Source organism: Callionymus lyra, chromosome 2, assembly GCF_982586985.1.
Source record: "Callionymus lyra chromosome 2, fCalLyr1.hap1.1, whole genome shotgun sequence".
NCBI lineage: Eukaryota > Metazoa > Chordata > Actinopteri > Syngnathiformes > Callionymidae > Callionymus > Callionymus lyra.
The window spans coordinates 8,770,355-8,790,771 of record NC_141819.1 but is presented as its reverse complement, the minus strand read 5'-3'; the positions used below and the strand labels follow the sequence as shown (position 1 = coordinate 8,790,771).

The window sequence follows — 20,417 nt, the reverse complement described above, 5'->3', positions numbered from 1 at the left end:
CATGAAGCGCTTCTGCATATGTGTGCCTGCTGCGCCTGAGCCAAGCATTCTGGGTAGTCGTTGTCGGTGGTAGAGTCTTCGTGAGCTGGTGGCATCTGTGTAGACTCTAGTGATGTGTCGATGAAGCTTCATGAAACGGTGTCATATTCTTCAGAGGACAGTAGGGGGCGCCCTCATCTTAAAAATGATGTGAGGTTTCAATAGAATATCTTTTCAAAGCAATAGAGTAAAGAGTGACATCTAGTGGTCTCAGGAAATAATGACACCGTTTCATGAAGCTTCGTTGACACATCACTAGTAGATGCGTCTACACCAGCATGTCCTGACACATGGTCATGTGTTCACATCTCACATCTGAGGCGACACATCCTCGTTTCTTTACTCGCGACTCTGAGGTCGCACACAGTGGCCTCATGGTGGCGCTCACAGTCATGACGCTCCGCTCAACATGTCACGTGACTTCTTCTTCTCTTCCTTCGCAGGACGGTTAAAGATGACGGCGTGAAGCTTCCCTCGTCGTTTGGACTTCCGTGTCGTAGCCACGATTCTTTGAACTGAACCTGCCTGAACCGAAGACTTTCAAATCAGTGTTTTTTGCTCCACTCAGTGTTTTTTCATTTTAATGTACAGTTGCACTTTAAAAAGCTCGGGATTACTTTAAGATAATATATGCATTGCTATGATTTGACCACCAGGGTACGCCACTGAGAGCAATAGAACTTATTGATGCAACACTAACAAAAGTAGTGCTTAGTGAAATACCCATGAAGCTCCCGCGTGTCCTTGACCTGCAGGTCAACATGTCTGCTTGCTGTGTGTGAGTCTGTAGATTTCTACAGTGTGGTTTTTTGTATTCCTTTTTAATAAACGCTCAAAGATCAGCGGCTTCAGAGTCTTTATTGACATTAAAACTTTCAAATCCTGATTCTTGGTCCGAGAGTGTTTTCCCCTCAAAGTGTCCGAGTGCGAGGAGGCGTGTCTTGAAATGGGGGCGGAGCTTGTCAGTGGAGGTCGTCGAGCGGCGCCAGCAGCAGCTGGAGCTCCTTGAAGGTGCTGCCGTGACGTCCCACCTGGTCGGCCCGGTTCTTCACCGTGTTGCTGAGGTTCTTCAGCAGCTTGCAGCACCGGCTGCACTTCTGGTGTCTGGAAACGATGGGGAAACAAACCCACGAGTTACTCCTCGAGCGTCGGGTTCCGAAGAACCGCGAGCAAACCTTTCTTCTCTGGTGATGTCCACGCCCACCGACTGCGGCGCGTTCAGCGTGTCCGAGATCAACGTCCAGAAGTGCTTCATGATGAGCTTCAGGGATTTGTAGCCCGTCTGGATGTAGCTGAGGTTCATCAGAACGTTTTAAGGTCCGGGGTCGTCACGGAGACGATGGCGTCGCGACTCACCTCTCGTACGCCGTCTGCAGCAGCTCGTCGATCTGAGGCAGGATCTTCAGGCACACGTCCAGCTTCCACAGGGACCTGCGGGACGGACGGTTACCACGGCTGACGGGTCTCCTGCTCGAAGGGACTCACGGCTGAAGGTTGACGATGTTCAGGATGTCCACGACGATGGAGAGGTCCTTCATGGCCACGGCGGCGTCCATGGCGTTCTGCGGGAGACGGAAGTCAGACGGTGAGACGGACACCCTTGGGGGTGACGAGAGGATCCTGGGGGTCGGGTCCGCACCGTCAGCTCTCCCTTGCTCCACATCGAGTGGACCTTCTCCAGCTTCTTGCGGCGGCTGCTCATCATCAGGTACATGGTCTCGGAGCCCTGCATCATCTGGGTCAGCGCCTCCTCGGTGCTCAGGTCGCCCTTCCGGTTCTTGCTGGACACCTGGAGAGCGAGAAAACACCGGCTGAGAAGGTCCGTCCGCCACCACCGCTGGTCCGGACTCACCAACAGGAAGTTGGAGATGTTCAGGCCGATGGGCTCGTCTCGGTTGTTGAGGACGACCTTGGGTTGGGGTCGGGTTCTGGCCGTGGGCGGAGGGTTGGGGTTGCCGGTCGGAGGTCCAATCACGGGCAGAGCCGGACGCCCCGCCCCCGACACCACGGTGGGCACCACCCTCTGGACCGGAGTGGGCGCAGGGGGAGGAGCCTGTGTCGCACACAAACACCAGTGATGTGTCGATGAAGCTTCATGAAACAGTGTCATATTCTTCAGAGGACAGTAGGGGGCGCCCTCATCTTAAAAATGATGTAAGGTTTCAATAGAATAACTTTTCAAAGCAATAGATTATAGAGCAAAGAGTGACATCTAGTGGACTCAGGAAATAATGACACTGTTTCATGAAGCTTCATCGACACATCACTAGTAAAGTTGTGAACGTGTACGAACCATCTGAGTCACGGGGAAGTGGCACATCTCGTTGAGTTGTTTGCTGATGTCCATGACGGGAACTGAGAAGAAAGAAAACCTTTAATTAGATCCTTTTCTGGAGTTTATTCAGTCGTTTATTCTTTTTAAAAGTAAACTTTTAAAAATAATTCTTTTAAGTTCCCAAAATACAACAATTCTCATTGGATTGACACATTTCTACACAGAATAACATCAAGGCCCTAAAAAAAGGTGTTTGTGGTATCACTTATGTTGTTTGTGGGTTAGGGTGACCCGAAAACAAATGTGTTTGTGGTATCCCTTATGTTGTTTGTGGGTAAGGGTGACCCGAAGGCCCGAAAACAAACACGTTTGTGGTATCCCTTGTGTCGTCTCTTGGTCAAGGTGACCCGATGGCCCGAAAACAAATGCGTTTGTGGTATCCCTTGTGTTATGTCTGGGTCAAGGTGACCCGCAAACCAATGTGTTTATTGTATCCCTTGTGTTATGTCTGGGTCAAGGTGACCCAAAAACAAATGTGTTTCTTGTATCCCTTGGGTTGTCTCTGGGTCAAGATGAACGACCTCCCTGGCTTCCAGAAATACATATGCAGTGCAGTGGTGGAGGTCGTTCATCTTGACCCAGAGGCAACACAAGGGATACAAGAAACACATTTGTTTTCGCACCACTGGGTCACCTTGACCCAAAGATAACAGGAGGGATATAACTTTAAGGATTGGCAGAAACACTGAATGGACACAACAAGGTCACGACAAACTTCAAAACTTCGCCTCAACTGCTTTTTTTCCAGATGAAAAACTTCATTTATGGCAGATGTTGGTTTTAAATGCTTTATATCTAGGAAGGAAATAAACAACTCACTGTCGTCGGGCAGATCAGGAAGCGGCTCAGACTTGTCGGGCGGCGTTCGACCTGCAACGAAAGACGGTGAAGAAGATGACGAGACGATCATCTGGGACACGTCTCGGTCCTACTCACAGATGGCCTTCTTGGGCTGGAAGATCTCCTCATAGTCTTCGGCGTCGGCCGCCTGCGGAGGGGTCGCCCTCTCCGTGACCTCCTCCTCGCCCCGTCGCTCCCCCTCCGGACTCGGCCGGTCGGTGTCCGCCCCGGACCTCGGTCTGTGGACGACAGACCAGGAGCACTTGAACCATGATCTCATCCAATGATGCTGCTGCAGGAGTCACCACCACCTCTGGGAGGCGCTGTCGCCGCGAGCCGCCCTCGTCATGGAGGTCGCGGTCACGGGTCGCTCGTAGCTCTTGCGGAGCGTCGCCGCCTTCGCGACCTTGGGCTCCTTCAGCGGCTCGCTGTCCTGCAGGATCCCTTTGATCACGGAGCCCAGGCTCTTCTGCACCTTCTTCAAGTCCACCACGTAGGAGGAGACCACGGACAGATGGTGAGACACTCCCACCTACAGGGTTTTTAAATGTATCATGAATCTTCTTCTCAAAGAGTGACGGAGCTCCTGTAGATGTTTCCACACACACCAGCTGATCGTTCCCGAGCGCCATGGCCGACACGTCGCTCCAGCCCACCGACACCGTGTCCAGGCAGCAGTCGGGCTCCCAGCCGAACACTCGCAGCGAGTCCGTGGAGCCGCTGTAGAGACAGTCGCCGCCCGGACTGAAGGAGATGCATCTGTGGGGGAAGAAGACGAAGAGCTTCATGAAGCTTCATGAGGAGGACAGTAGGGGGCGCCCTCAGCTTAAAAATGATGTGAGGGTTCAATAGAATAACTTTTCAAAGCGATAGATTATAGAGCAAAGAGTGACATCTAGTGGACTCAGGAGATAATGACACTGTTTCATGAAGCTTCATCGACACGTCACCAAAAGAAAACTCACCGGACTGGACCCGTGTGTCCCTCCAAGGAGCCGACTGGAGTGAACTTCTCCAGATCCCAGAGCTTGACGGTCCTGGAACCAAAACGACAAACAAATTAAAAGAATAAAAATCTTCACGGCTGCTTCGTCTTGATGACATCGTCGTGCTAATAGAAGAGATTTGAATTAGCTCGGGTTCTGTGTTTGGTTCATTATGGCGGGAAGAATCAAATCTCTTGGATCCAGTTCAAAGAAGTTATTGCATGTTAAATTGACATTGGTCAGGACAAGAAAGAGAGAAAGACCAGTGCTTCAATTAATCAACAAACAGAATAATGAAGCCTCTCGTTAGGAGAGTTTTTTGAGCTGCTTTAAAAACAGGAAACGACATGATTTGCAACAGGAAGGGAATAAGAATAACTGGATTAAAAGTGATGGTCTTCTTACTTGTCGGAGCTGCCTGACGCCAGCAGGTACTCGTTGGGATGGAACTGGAGGATGTTGACGGGCGCGGTGTGAGATTTGAACTCTGTGATCAGCTTGGACTGATAAAGATCCCACAACTGTCGGAGAGAAACGAGAGAAGTGAGCGAATGTAGCGAGAGATGCCGTCACCGAGTCACATGAGCTTGAGGGGGAATGATAACAGTAACGATATGTCTATGAAGCTTCATGAAACAGTGTCATTATTTCCTGAATCCACTAGATGTCACTCTTTGCTCTATAATCTATTGCTTTGAAAAGTTATTCTATTGAAACCTCACATCATTTTTAAGATGAGGGCGCCCCCTACTGTCCTGAAGAATATGACACTGTTTCATGAAGCTTCATCAACACACCTATTGCCAGTGTTGGGGAAAGTTCACTTCCTACATGAACTAGTTCAAAGTTCAGTTCACATATTTTAAAATGGAATAGTTCAGTTCACAGTTATTTATTTCTACATGTTACTCTTGCAAAAGTCCGTATATAACTACAGACAGTAATTATTATCTGTATTAACATTTAAAATATGTCATATCAGAAACTATTTAACGTTTAATGTCAGTGTTGTAAGAAAACACAGGACTTGTCTGAGTATTGTGATTAAAAAAATAAAATACAATAGAATGAATAAAGAGACTCGTACATTAAAGTATCGAGGCAATACATCAGTCTATTGTCAACTGTTGTTAGCTAGATTGTGTGTTTTTCAGCTTCACATTAAGACCTGTTAACAGCAGTGATGTGTCGATGAAGCTTCATGAAACAGTGTCATATTCTTCAGAGGACAGTAGGGGGCGCCCTCAGCTTAAAAAGGATGTGAGCTTTCAATAGCATAGCTTTTCAAAGCAATAGATTATAGAGCAAAGAGTGACATCTAGTGGACTCCGGAAATAATGACACTGTTTCACAAAGCTTCATCGACACTTCACTAGTTAATAGTGTGTTTGAGCAGGTTTCTGCCTGAAAGTCTCTTTAGAACTCTGTCGAACCTGCTGGACAAAGATGGGCGAAGAGAGTAAGACGTTCACAGAAGTGTTCTTCACACAAAATATAATATATTCAGTCCACGTTTGTATATAATATGAGCCATTGTTGAGGCACAACACTGTCTATAGCTGTTCTAAACAATAGATCAGAGTCAAAAGAGTGCCATCTAGTGGACAGACACTGTTTCATGAAGCTCAAACATATTGCAAAGTCAAACTGTTCCTTCACCTTGATGGTGCCGTCGTCGCTGGACGAAGCTAACCACTTCCCGTCTGGACTGAAGGCAACACTTCTCACCGCCTGAGTGTGACCCTGAGAGAAACAAAGTTCAGGGACTCAAACTCCATGAACATCTCATTGAACGGTTCTTTAACTAGGTTTCTACAAGTATATGAAGCTTCATTAGTTCTACTAACCAGGAAATATCTCACCTGGAATTTGACCACACAACCACTTCTCCTCATGTCCCACAGCTTGAGACGAGGACGTGTGGACGACGGGAAAAGAACAAAGAGTCAATAACATTAATAACATGTGTATTTTGAACACGAGGTGAACAGAAAACACTGACTTTGATATCTCTGTCCACAGAGCTGGAAGCCAAAAACACTTCATTCGAGTAAAGATCCAGACTTGTGACGCTGGATTTATGTCCCGGCAACGTTTTTATACCTGAAGAGATGAATAATACAAGTGTTATATATATATACACAAAACAAAATCAGGGGCAAAGTTGTTATGGGCATGGAGTTATGAACAATAACGCCAAAGAAAAAGTGTTAAACTGTTAAATCACTTTTTGCGGTCTCGAGGTCCCACAGTCGTATCGATCCCGAAAGTGACCCGGCGATGACCTTGTCCTCCGAGGGGCTGAGCAGGACACACACCACCGGCTTGGTGTGACCCGTCATGCTCTGAGAACACACACACACATGCATGAACGATCCGGACACATCGCGAAACTAATGTTTACGCCGGTCCTACCATGATGCAGTTGGGCTTGCTGACACACCACACGTTGACCTTGCAGTCCTCCCCTCCAGTGGCCAGCAGGCGAGCCGTCTTCTGTCCCAGGGCTAGACAGGAAACGCTGCTCGGGTGAGCTTCGAACTGACCTGTGAAGAATCAATGAAGATGCTGAGATTTGAGTTCTGCAGACACATAAGTTACCTTCCAATTGAGTCTTTAAAACCCCTGAGTTATGACCATAATCTCAGGTTTTACGAAACGGCTTCGCTATGTGTTTACCGACGAGACAGAAGCGGTTAGAGGGCGAGCACCAAATGAAGTAGAACCCAGTTAAATATATAGGCACGTTATATAAAAACATCAATCGAACTGAACTACTTCTATTATTTTCTCTCAGTTTTATAATTCAGGCGTGATTGTGTGTCGATGAAGCTTCATGAAACAGTGTCATATTCTTCAGAGGACAGTAGGGGGCGCCCTCAGCTTAAAAATGATGAGGTTTCAATAGGATATCTTTTCAAAGCAATAGATTATAGAGCAAAGATTGACATCTAGTGAACTCAGGAAATAATGACACTGTTTCATGAAGCTTCATCGACACATCACTAGTTTAAAGGCCAGTGATTTTAGTCAACAGTTTTCACTTTCGAAGACAAGCTTTTAAAAAAAAACTACTTTAATTGTTCACTGTGTTCCACTCACTGAGCCGCCATGAGGTCTTGGTGCTGCTGGCAGACGCCATCCTGTCTGCTCCAGGTGTCAGAACCCAATCTGGGATTAATTCATGAAATAAGCCTGGATTGGAGGTTCGTCAGACATCTGCTGTTCTTGACGTCGAATTAACTGCAAGGAGAAAACAACAACACTTGTATAAAATACAGTAGAAATGAGGGATAACAAGTATTATTTTTGTTATTTTAAGGTCAGATAAACTGGATTTCTTTATTTTAGGGTTATATTTACAGTACCAAAACCATTGGAGATGTAACACTAGACCATCATCCCATCAACCAGTTTTGAAGTTACAGTGCTTCTTGGGTTCAGCTAAATAAGATGTACTTTTTAGTTTAAAGACTATCTAGAAGAAACCTGCTTCATTATGTCGAACAAATTGGATTGGATTTTTTTTTTATATATTGTAATATTTTGTAGTCTAACAAGTGTACATTTTATCAACATGCTTCAGACGATATTCCATAATTAACTAGGTAAAAAAAACATCAGAGTAAGTAAGTAAGTAATAATTAGTATTTATAGAGCGCTTTTCCAGACCAGGGTCACAAAGCGCTTAAACAATCAAAACAATACTCCATAAAATATATACTTAAAAAGTCATGATAACACAGAGAACAACACAGGAGTCTCAGTAAAACTATATTAAATATATTGCTTTTTACCCATCTAAAAACATAATATATAGCATGCCATATTGGATGACTTCACTAGACCATTATTACTAGAAATATTGACCAAAATGTTGACAATTATATGTGTAAACGGAAGCATCCACACAAAAGGGTATTCAGAATTATTCTGCTCTTTTGGCTAAAATAAATAAAACACTACATTATATAGATTCTTACAGCTTCTTTCCCTCCCAGCAGTATTTGAAAATATTGCTTTTAATCAACAACAACTTTCCTTTTGGACTCGACTATAAGGTGTATCAATGTAACAAGCAAATTGCCAAAGAGATAAAGAGGCCTTATTAAATATTTAATTCACGTTTACTTATCAAGAACCCACTGGGCACGTAAACTATCGAGGTTACATCAGAAGTGGTTTGATGACTATAGATGATATCAAACCAGTCATAAACACAGTCAAATCAATGCATGGAAACTAATCATCAAATCATTTTACTTCATGGGTTAATACATTTGATTCGATAATGATCTGATGATCATTTTTGTGTGGTTTTGTTGTTCAACTACGTATAGAACTCAAATATTTATTAAGGATACTTCATTAATTCAGATCTAGGATGTGTTTTAGTGTGTTTTTGAGCAGTGTTTATTGCAGTCAGAGCTGTCAATCCAACCATATGTGTATCAAAACCACTTGAGATGATCAACTATTATATAAACTTTATATACTAGTGTGAAACTGTGTAACATACCTAAAGAACTGTCGGTGTCAAGGTTCCTCTGGTTTGTCGAAAAAGTCGATCACAAGTTCGGCTTTTGGATCAGAAAACACTTGGACGATGTTCACAAAGCCTTTCAACACCAAAGATAGTCTTAGTGACGAAACTGAGCATCTTTTAAACATTACGTCAAACAAACATATGAAGTAAACTTTGACAATAAACTATCAACAAATCCTGATCTCCTTGAAACATTCTAACGTCTAGTTTGCGGGTTTAAAAGTAGTTAAATAAAAGCAAACATGGGTAAACACTCACAATGAAAACGAAGCTTGAAATGTCACCATTTATCACGAATTCTAATAATTAATTAAAAGACTTTGTTTAGTTTATTCCTGTGTCGCAGCCGGTGCTAATGTAGTTAGCATGACGTGCTATCAAAACTTTCCTGGAAACGAAACATTTTTCAACGTGACGTCAACTTTACCTTCGTACGTTCGACGAAAGGATCAAACTTTGCTCGAAGTAAAGAGTCGCAAACTCTGGAATAAATAGAAAAACATACGAGGAAGTTTTGTTGACAGTCTGACAGCAGCCTGTAGCGTAGCAACTGGTCTTCTTCTTCTACGGTAAACAATTATTTTGTCTTCTTCTATGTTTTATTATGGCGGCTGGGAAATAACATGAGCAGTAGCGCCACCGCCTGGTATGGAGAGCTGGTCGGGCGTATACTTTTCTTGAAATATCTCACAAATATACAAAAATACATCATAATAATTGATAAATATTACAAAAAAATATATTCCTATTTAATTAAAATATTTATTTTATATACTATAGTTTTAATTGTAACATATTTCACCGGAAGTTCGGATTATAATAACGTATTTTTATTTATGCATTTATTTTACTATTTCCTGATCCTGATCGTGTTTCTTTACTTAAAATAATTTAAGAACATTATTAACTATTTGTCAGTAATATGTGTCCAAATCTTAACCTCTATATAATCATTTCATATCTACTTCTTGTTGTCTTTTTATTAGGCTTTATTTTCTCCCTTTTTTTTCATTGTTTTAAACACTTTTCTTTCAATTTTCTTTTTTATTTACAATTATAACTTGAATTTGAACAAAAAACACTTTACATTTAATATCCTTTTTTCTAACACCAGAGGGCAGCAAATGTCTGTGTCTTCCATTTTTTATGACAAAATACGAGCATTTATATTTAATTTATCACATTTTTGTTATTAAAATGTACCTTAAATCTATATATATTAATAGAGGTGAAGAATAGTTCATTATTGTAGTAAAATACATATTCAATTATATCAATAAATACAGTTTTCAGACCCACAAACCTTTTTTTTTTAGAATTTAAGAAGTTATTTTCAAGTCAACGCGAGATTTCTGTTAAAGCTCGTTTAAAAAAAACAACAACTTTATAATAAGTTGAGTTTTTCCCTCAAGACCTCCTGCTGTGACGCTGCAGGTGTGACGTGCACTGAGGAGAGAAGAATTACAACCAGTGGCGTCTGGTGGAAAACATCCTAGGTGGCGCTGTTTTCAAGTGCATTTCCTGCCTGTACCATTGAAAGAATCAGTGAAAAATGGTCTTATATTAAACTTAAACAAGATTAATTACACGTAAAAATCACTACTTTGACAGATAATGATGAATAATAAATGTTTATTATGCTCCACGTTTATATACAATTGAAAACACATTTTGCTTAAACTATAACATACATTATACACAATAATCTAATTATTTAAAAACTAAAGGGAAACTATTAAAAACCTGTCGTCTGCACCAGGAAATCAAAGATATTTTCTACACACTCATCACAAACAGACACAAAGACGCCGCAAATAACAAATAATAATAATAAAAAAAATGATAACTAGTAAAATAGTATGCTATTGACAAAGTGCAAAAGTTTACCATTATGTATTTCAACTACCAGAGTCACTTTTTCCAGCTCTTCTAAATCATATTCGGAGACAGAATATACAGACATATACAGAAACGTGACGTCACTGACGGCGTCTTTAAAAAGTGACCCTCAAACACAAAAACCTCAACTTTTTTTAATATTCAAATAATTAATTGATTAGATTTAGATAAACTTTATTGAATTCAATATAAAATGATAAAGAAATTTAAAAAGCCAAATCGGTGGGAGGGCGTCGCCCCAGCGCCCTCTATTGGCCAGTTCGCCACCGACTACAATCCAATCCTCAGTTGAGTACATTTTAGATTTGATTAGATTAACTTTATTAATCCCTCTGGTGATCTCCTTCTAGAAATTAGGTTTCCGGTTCACAGCAGACGATAGAAGGTACAGAAGATTCATAAACACAAGAACAAAGTGCAAACGGATAACAAAGTGCAGATAAAACCAAATCAAAGGAGAAGAAACAGAAAGATGTTAAAAGGAAACAAACAACCATTTTCCTCTACATTCACTTTCTATAAAATGTTTTCTAAACCCGACTCCTGAGCTCTTTTATCCACTTGGTAAGAAGAAGTGCATCATAGCAAGAACACCATCAACATTTGTACAAGAGAACATCTGTCACCGTCTGACCTCATCTATCCTTCCCAGGGTCCACTATAGCAGGCGACCATTTGTTTTCATCAGCAGACGTCGTGTTTTGTTTTTCTTCTTTACCAGGAATTTCACTTCGGATTAGGAGGCAAGAAAAGTGGAACACATGAAATACTATGGATAAAATACAACTCAGTTTAATTTTGGTATCAATATGTCACTAAAAACAGGGTAAATTGTAATTTTATTGTACATTATTGTATTTTATACAAACCTCTCTTTTAGTAATAAAACCGAATAGTAATAATATTAATAGTGATGATATCTATTTATTTATTTAACTTATTTAAATAATATATAAAAAAGAAAACCCTGAAGTCTGAGTGACAAAGTATAATATAAAACAATAGTAAAAATGTACAATAGGTAACATTTTATTGTACATTATTGTGTTTTGTATAAACTTTTTTTTTTAGATACTTAATATTAAAATAATATTACAAAACCTTGAAGAAAAACCCCCAAAAAAATCTCCTTAAAAAAAATAAATACATACTGAAAAAACGGACTTTAACAACATAGAACAATGATATAAAATAAGCTCAATTGTGTTTTATATAAAACTTGTTGTTTCTACTTAAAAAGGCTTATAAAACATATTTAAATAATATTATAGAAACCTAGAATTCTGAGGAAAATATTATTTGAGAAATGTTTTTTGGGGAAAATGTACAAAAAAAAACATACAAAGACAATAAAATAAGAAAATAATAGACAAATAATTTAGAAAATTTGCTAAATTGTGATTTTATTGTACATTATTATGTTTTATTTTGTGTTTTATTTACTTAAAAAAGGCTTATGAAAAGTAATTTAGTTTAAATAATATTATAAAACCTTCAATAGATTTTTAGGGACCAAATAAAACAAAAAAAGGAAAATAAATACTGAAACAAAATTACTTTAACAACATAATAATAATTTAATTTTTTTTTTTTATAAAATATAAAATAAAATGATTGAATTACAAATATTCAATGGATATTGAGCCACATAAAAATCCTCAAAACAACAACATAAAAAGACAAAAAAAAATACATTAAATTAAACGAAAATAGTCAGACAGATACATTTTTTATTGTTTTAATTCCGACTGCATGTCTCGCTTAAAATGAATGCAAAATTAATTCAGAAAGCATCAAATATGCTGCATATGTTTGTCTTTTCAAGGTCATGGTTGAGAATCATGGGTGAAGAAAACCTAAGAAAGTCCTACAGCCTGACGTTCCTGGTGTTCAGGTCCATGTGTGGAGGTTCTACAGCAGAATGATTTCTGGTCAATTCATCTAAAAGGCTCATAATTTAGAGGACATCACTTCAGCGCGGCACATAAAACAGTCTAACCTTGTGGGAATTAAAGAGCCAAACGAGGATGACATTCATCTGGAGAACATAAAACATAAATGAGGGATCGTCTGCCAGATAACAGCAGCGTTCCTCCACGAGTGGAGCGTCGTCTCCGTGAGATTCAAGCTCCATCAGTCCATCAGTGTCCGACTGACACGTTTGCTTTTGCGTCCGAGGTGAGCGAGCGTCTGTCAGAGTGAGTTTAAAAATGTCTGACAAAAGTCAAAACATGCAACTGTTGAGAAGGTGAAGCAGACGACAGACGTCAAGATCACTTTGATAGAAGCTCCTTGAATTCAAAGTGAACTTTCACAATATTGCTTCATTTAATCTATAGCATTTTATAAATATTTATTATTTATTTATATGAATTTGTATATGAATTTTTCTTATTTTATTTTAATTCATTGTATTTTATTTAATTTATATATTTTTATTCCATTCGTATTCTTTTTATTTTTATATTCTGCAGCCACAACAAATCCCTGTGTTGTGTTTACAATGCTGGGATTGAGTATATAATGTCTAGTGATGTGTCGATGAAGCTTCGTGAAACAGTGTCATGTTTTGACAGTAGGGGGCGCCCTCAGCCTAAAAAATGATGTGTTTCAATAGAATAACTTTTCAAAGCAATAGATTATAGAGCAAAGAGTGACATCTAGTGGAGTCAGGAGATAATGACACTGTTTCATGAAGCTTCATCGACACATCACTAGCATTTGTTAGTGATGTGTCGACGAAGCTTCATTTAGCTTAGCAGTGTCATATTCTTCAGAGGACAGTAGGGGGCGCCCTCATCTTAAAAACGATGTGAGGTTTCAAAAGAATATATTTTCAAAAGCAATAGATTATTGAGCAAAAAGTGACATCTAGTGGACTCGGGAGATAATGACACTGTTTCATGAAGCTTCATCGACACATCACTAGCACGACAAATCAAATAAAGAATACATTTCAGAAGCCAAAAGTGTTATTTTTCTTCCAGGAAGAAACTTTTATTTCAAGACATTTTATGAAGATTTTATTTAATTGAAATACTGTATAAAACAACAAACTACCATCATCTGGGTATAATGATACTGTTTCATGAAGCTTCATCGACACATCAGTACCAGACTCTACGGGTTCATGTCTGATCTAAACGCGATGTTAGATTAAGATCGACTTTTTACTCGTTTCAGTTTCAACACCAATAATCAAGGGGTTCAAGATACTCTCTGGTTTTAAAGTACTTCCTTAATAAACTTCATAAACTGACGAGTTACTTCCTTAATAAACTTCATAAACTGATTGTACACGAGTCTCTCTTCAGCATCACTGTTGAACGTTAGTTAAATGTGATAAAACACGTCGTAATGTTGCTGTAAATACCGACTGAAGTTCCTGCTGTTATCTCCTGGTTTGTTGGTTTTCCTCGTGAAAACAGAGGATTCTTCACGTCAAGTCTTTTCGGTCGAGAACACGAGTTCGTTCTGATTCTGGTCGGATCAAGAACGTGACGATCGTCGGTTCCGATCAAAGGTTCTGCAGCCGTGGATGAAACGTTCTCCGAGCTCTTTGTTGGAATCTTCTGTTTCCCGAGGCTCCATCCAGAGACCTCCTTATTTTCCCACTTTTTTTCAAGCCGGGAACTAAAGAAGTTGATATTTAAGAGGCTGTGAAGTGCAGAACATCAGAGGGAGCAGCCATATGGCTCGGATCAGAACCTCCCTCGGTTCGGGGAAAGAAAACTCTGCTAATTAAACGCTTCCCGATTAATTCAGCTTCTGCTAATGAGACGAGAATTTATTCTGCATCAATATTTCACTCTGTCAGCAGAATCGTTACTCGGCCGCGAGAGAGAGAAAGTGTTTTTAATTTTTCTGCTCGCAGTCGTTTCATTATGTTACACAACACTGGAGCCATCTTCACTCCGGACCGCAGAGAAGGTGAACATCTTCAACTTTAATGATGACACTTGAGTTTATAGAAGAATTATCTGTTATTTATTTAGAAAAGAAAATACACTTTTGGTTTTAATACTTACTTGTAGTTGTTCTCAAGTAGAAACAATGTCTGCCTAGTTTCATTTGTCAGGGTCAACATGAAAAAGAGATGGATTTTCAAGGTGAAGGCCTGAAAAAAAAAGTGTTTGTGGTATCCCTTGTGTTGTCTCTGGGTCAAGGTGACCCGAAGGCCAGAAATCAAATGTGTTTCTGATATCCATTGTGTTGTCCCTGGGTCAAGGTAACCCGAAGGCCAGATATCAAATGTGTTTGTGGTATCCCTTGTTTTGTCTCTGTGTAAAAGTGACCTGAAGGCCCGAAAACAAATGTGTTAGTGGTATCCCTTGTGTTGTCTCTGGGTAAAAGTGACCGGAAGGCCTGAAAACAAATGTGTTTGTGGTATCCCTTGTGTTGTCTCTGGTTGAAGGTGACACGAAGACCCCAAAAACAAATGTGTTTGTGGCATAGTAGTGTGAAATATACAAATTATAATAAATAATACTAAATAAAACGAATACGTTGTTGGCTGTAAACTTAAGGAGTTGTTTACATTCCTTCTTCTTAAATTTACCTAAAGCACAACTAATGTGAAAATCATCATGACCATGTTTTCAACTTATTACTTTATAAAGTGGCTCTGAAATCTGGGCGAACGAGAGGTTACGAGAGTCCAGTATGACGTAATAATGGCTTCACTCCTCCTCCAGCCAGCTGTGATCACGCCCTGCTTTGTTTATACAACGAGTCCCTTGGAGGTGGAGACTTCCGGGATTGATGACGCGTGGTGACAAAACTCAATTCTTGACCAATCACAGCGTGAGCGTGGTTATGGCCAACAAGATTTCATCTCCAGAAAGTGTTTTCAGTAGGCGGAGCTTAAGATCATTTTCTAATGTCAATATTTCAATGAAAAGAGAGTTTTGTACAAACACACACTGATGATACAATAGAGTCACACAACACAACAACACACACACACACTGATGATGCAATAAGGTTTGATTGAAAATAATTGTGTATAATAAATGTATAATTTTCTTCCTCCATCAGCTCGTGATGTTCTTGTTCTCTTTCATCAAAACTATCCACGAAGGTCAAAGAACTTCCCGCTAATGATAACGACCCGTTATCGGGGGGGTCAGTACGGTCGCTCCAGCAACAGGCTCCGAATTTATCGGCGGCGGCTCAGTCGGATCATCAAACATGTTTTGTTTGTGTTTGTGATTCCGGGGCCTTTGTTTGTGCGCCGAAGGTCATCGCTCGTTCAAGTGGACGCCGTTATCTGAAAGTCAAACTTCCTGTTGACTCATTTGCATCTGAATCCCGGCGATGAAATGTAACCTTTTATTAACGGAAGCGTCTGATCCTCTCCTCGCTCGATGGTGGAAGAAGCTCCGCGGAGGAGAAGCTCCCGGGAAAGAGAAATGGCGACGGCGATGTAATCAAACAGGGTCAGTGAAGGGCCATATATTCGGAGGCTGAATGGAGTCTGTCGCGGGTTTTACTAATGGACCCGACACTGTTGGGACCAGAGGAGACCGATGGAGGAAACACTGTTGCTGCTTCCTGTCCGTCCTTCTGTTGTCGTGATCACCTGTCGTTTGTTATTTCGTAAAGAATTAGCTTCACGTACGATGACCTGGACTGGATCACGAAGGTAGCGTTAGCGTCTCCTGAACATTTTAAAAGTGTATTTTTAAGACGCTTGACGAAGGAACATGAAAAAGAGAAGAATTTTCAAGGCGAAGGCCTGAAAACAAATGTGTTTGTGGTATCCCTTGTGTTGTCTCTGGGTCAAGGTGATCCGAAGGCCTGAAAACAAATGTGTTTGTGGTATCCCTTGTGTTGTCTCTGGGTCAAGGTGATCCGAAGGCCTGAAAAAAATGTGTTTGTTGAACCCCTTGTGTTGTCTCTGGGTCTAGGTGATCCGAAGGCCTGAAAACAAATGTGTTTGTGGTATCCCTTGTGTTGTCTCTGGGTCAAGGTGATCCGAAGGCCTGAAAACAAATGTGTTTGTTGAACCCCTTGTGTTGTCTCTGGGTCAAGGTGATCCGAAGGCCTGAAAACAAATGTGTTTGTGGTATCCCTTGTGTTATCTCTGGGTCTAGGTGACCCGAAAGCTCCGAAAACAAATGTGTTTGTTGAACCCCTTGTGTTATCTCTGATGTCAAGGTGACCCAAAAGCTCAGAAAACAGATGTGTTTGTTGAACCCCTTGTGTTGTCTCTGGGTCAAGGTGACCCGAAGGCCCGGAAACAAATGTGTTTGTTGAACCCCTTGTGTTGACTCTGGGTCAAGGTGACCCAAAAGCTCAGAAAACAGATGTGTTTGTTGAACCCCTTGTGTTATCTCTGGGTCAAGGTGACCCGAAAGCTCCGAAAACAAATGTGTTTGTTGAACCCCTTGTGTTATCTCTGGGTCAAGGTGACCCGAAAGCTCCGAAAACAAATGTGTTTGTTGAACCCCTTGTGTTGTCTCTGGGTCAAGGTGACCCGAAAGCACCGAAAACAAATGTGTTTGTTGAACCCCTTGTGTTATCTCTGGGTCAAGGTGATCCGAAGGCCTGAAAACAAATGTGTTTGTGGTATCCCTTGTGTTATCTCTGGGTCAAGGTGACCCCGAAAGCTCCGAAAACAAATGTGTTTGTTGAACCCCTTGTGTTATCTCTGATGTCAAGGTGACCCAAAAGCTCCAAAAACAGATGTGTTTGTTGAACCCCTTGTATTATATTCTGGGTCAAGGTGACCCAAAGGCCCGAAAAAAAATGTGTTTGTTGAACCCCTTGTGTTATATTCTGGGTCAAGGTGACCCGAAGGCCTGAAAAAAAAATTGTTTGTTGAACCCCTTGTGTTATCTCTGGGTCAAGGTGACCCGAAAGCTCCGAAAACAAATGTGATTGTTGAACCCCTTGTGTTATCTCTGGGTCAAGGTGACCCGAAAGCTCCGAAAACAAATGTGATTGTTGAACCCCTTGTGTTATCTCTGGGTCAAGGTGACCCGAAAGCTCCGAAAACAAATGTGTTTGTTGAACCCCTTGTGTTATCTCTGGGTCAAGGTGACCCGAAAGCTCCGAAAACAAATGTGTTTGTTGAACCCCTTGTGTTGTCTCTGGGTCAAGGTGACCCGAAAGCACCGAAAACAAATGTGTTTGTTGAACCCCTTGTGTTGTCTCTGGGTCAAGGTGACCCCGAAAGCTCCGAAAACAAATGTGTTTGTTGAACCCCTTGTGTTATCTCCGGGTCAAGGTGATCCGAAGGCCTGTAAACAAATGTGTGTGTGGTATCCCTTGTGTTGTCTCTGGGTCAAGGTGACCCCGAAAGCTCCGAAAACAAATGTGTTTGTTGAACCCCTTGTGTTATCTCCGGGTCAAGGTGATCCGAAGGCCTGTAAACAAATGTGTGTGTGGTATCCCTTGTGTTGTCTCTGGGTCAAGGCTTTTAACTTAAAACAAGTTTATGAACATTTTTTGAGTTCAAACAATGTCGGACGAAAAATAAAATAAAAATGATTTTCTATGATGAATTATTCTAAATAATACTACAAAGAACAAACACGTTGTTGGCTGTTAACCTAAGAAGTTGTTTACATTCTTTCTCCAAATGACCTAAAGCACAACTAATGTGAAAATCATCAAGAGGAGACTGATGGACGACACTGTTGCTGCTTCCTGTCCGTCCTTCTGTTGTCGTGATCACCTGTCGTTTGTTTTTCGTAAAGAATCAGCTTCACATACGACGCCTGGACTGGATCACGAAGGTAGCGTTAGCGTCTCCTGAACGTTTTTAAAAGTGTACTTTTTAAAGACGCTTGACGAAGGCCTGCGAACCCGTGAAGTTGAACTGAGGAGAAACGGGGTCAGACGGAGGTTCAGACGGAGGTTCAGACGGAGGTTCAGACCAATGAAGCCCAAAATTAAAGCACAAGGTGGAACATTGAGGAGATTATTTCAAGGCTGCTGGTTCCTACTTCCTGCTGCGTGTGTGTGTGTGTGTGTGTGTGTGTGTGTGTGTGTGTGTGTGTGTGTGTGTGTGTGTGTGTGTGTAGGAGTGTGTGTGTGTGTGTGTGTATGTGTGTGTAGGAGTGTGTGTGTGTGTGTGTGTGTGTGTAGGAGTGTGTGTGTGTGTGTGTGTATGTGTGTGTGTGTGTGTGTGTGTGTAGGAGTGTGTGTGTGTGTGTGTGTGTATGTGTGTGTGTGTGTGTGTGTAGGAGTGTGTGTGTGTGTGTATGTGTGTGTGTGTGTGTGTGTGTGTGTGTGTCTAGGAGTGTGTGTGTGTGTGTGTGTGTGTGTGTGTGTGTGTGTGTATGTGTGTGTGTCTTTGTGTGTATAGGAGTGAGTAAATGTCTGTGTCTCTGTCAGTGTGTGTATGTGTGTGTGTGTCTGTCCGTGTGTATCTGTGTAGGAGTGAGTAAATGTGTTTGTCTCTGTCTGTGTGTGTATGTGTGTATATGTGTCTCTGTGTGTGTGTGTGTGTGTGTGTTTAGGAGTGAGTGTGTGTGTAGGAGTGAGTGTGTGTGTGTGTCTGTGTGTAGGAGTGAGTCTGTGTTTGTGTGCGTATGTAGGAGTTTGTCTGTGTTTGTAGGAGTGTGTGTGTGTGTGTGTGTAGGAGTGTGTGTGTGTGTGTGTGTGTGTGTGTGTTTAGGAGTGAGTGTGTGTGTAGGAGTGAGTGTGTGTGTGTGTGTGTGTGTGTGTGTGTGTGTGTGTGTGTGTGTAGGAGTGAGTCTGTCTGTCTGTGTGTATTTAGGAGTTTGCGTGTGTAGGAGTAAGTGTGTGTATCTGTGTAGTAGTGTGTGTGTGTGTGTGTGTAGGAGTGTGTGTGTGTGTCTGAAGGCGTGAGTCTGTGTGTGTAGGCGTGTGTGTGTGTAGGAGTGAGTCTAGGTGTGTGCGTGTGTGTCCGTGTGTCTCTGTCTGTGAGTCTGTGTGTCTGCGCATGTGTGTGTGTGTGTGTGTAGGAGTGAGTCTGTGGGTGTGTTTTTCTGTGTGTGTGTCTTTGGGTGTGTGTTTCCTTGTCTGTGTGTGTATGTTTGTGTCTGTGTGTGAGTAGGAGTGAGTCTGTGTATTTGTGTATCTGTGTGTCTGTGTGTGTGTGTGTGTGTTTGTATGAGTGAGTCTGTGTGTGTGTGTCTGTCTGTGTGTGTGTCTTTGTGTGTATAGGAGTGAGTAAATGTCTGTGTCTCTGTCAGTGTGTGTATGTGTGTGTGTGTCTGTCCGTGTGCATCTGTGTAGGAGTGAGTAAATGTGTTTGTCTCTGTCTGTGTGTGTATGTGTATATGTGTCTCTGTGTGTGTGTGTGTGTGTGTGTGTGTGTGTGTGTGTGTGTGTGTGTGTGTGTGTGTGTTTGTGTGCGCCATGGACTCTGTTGACCTAATAAAGTTTTCCACTGTCTCCCTCATGTGTACACGTGTGTAACTTAGTGTGAGATGATTCGATTAAACGTGTGTGTGTGTAGGTGTGTGTGTAGGTGTGTGTGTGTGTGTGTGTGTAGGTGTGTGTGTGTGTGTGAGACTCTCAGATGAATCAGTTCAACTGTGAGTGGATCCTTTGATTTGTCAAGTTCAGCAAATCTTTCCTTGCAAGACCAAGAGTCATTAAATTATTTAAAGCTCCCACATTATGTTCTATTGATCCCAGTGACTTCTATTTACGTTTCTGTACATAAAATACTAAACAAACAAAAAGTTTTACACAATGAAAATCTACTTCCATGAGGAACAAAAGGTTGTTGTTGAAACTAAAGGGTTACTTCACCAGAAGTATGAATTTCACTCTTTTTCTACTCATCCACTCT

The 20,417-nt window shown here is 41.3% G+C and overlaps 2 protein-coding genes across 3 annotated transcripts in view; one reads left to right on the top strand and one right to left on the bottom strand.

Moving 5' to 3' along the window:
• The window catches only part of kifc3 (kinesin family member C3), a 42,664-nt gene extending 41,783 nt beyond the window's left edge, over positions 1-881 (top strand). For both annotated transcript variants that reach the window (XM_087783402.1, XM_087783403.1), the window contains one exon: positions 483-881. In XM_087783402.1, the coding sequence (XP_087639528.1) occupies positions 483-491 (9 nt within the window). In that variant the 3' untranslated portion in view covers positions 492-881. The remainder of the gene's footprint in view (positions 1-482) is intronic.
• On the bottom strand, positions 879-9,308 carry katnb1 (katanin p80 (WD repeat containing) subunit B 1). Its single transcript, XM_087783404.1, has 21 exons — positions 9,174-9,308; positions 8,720-8,819; positions 7,303-7,443; positions 6,616-6,746; positions 6,428-6,545; positions 6,203-6,303; positions 6,063-6,104; positions 5,860-5,943; positions 4,606-4,721; positions 4,180-4,251; positions 3,823-3,973; positions 3,526-3,746; positions 3,311-3,453; positions 3,194-3,244; positions 2,333-2,394; positions 1,892-2,092; positions 1,679-1,828; positions 1,525-1,601; positions 1,396-1,470; positions 1,215-1,331; positions 879-1,143 (listed from the first exon to the last, which is right to left on the bottom strand). Exons 3-21 carry the CDS (start codon positions 7,340-7,342, stop codon positions 1,002-1,004), a joined length of 2,094 nt encoding a protein of 697 aa, XP_087639530.1. The 5' UTR covers positions 7,343-7,443; positions 8,720-8,819; positions 9,174-9,308; the 3' UTR covers positions 879-1,001.
• Positions 9,309-20,417: the final 11,109 nt, after the last annotated feature.

Coding starts and splice junctions, on each gene's coding strand:
- katnb1 (XM_087783404.1), bottom strand. CDS start 7,342: ATGGCGTCTGCCAGCAGCACCAAGACCTCATGGCGGCTCA. Junction 1,471..1,524: donor AACATCGTCAACCTTCAGCC/GTGAGTCCCTTC, acceptor TCCGTCCCGCAG/GTCCCTGTGGAAGCTGGACG. Junction 1,144..1,214: donor GACATCACCAGAGAAGAAAG/GTTTGCTCGCGG, acceptor CATCGTTTCCAG/ACACCAGAAGTGCAGCCGGT.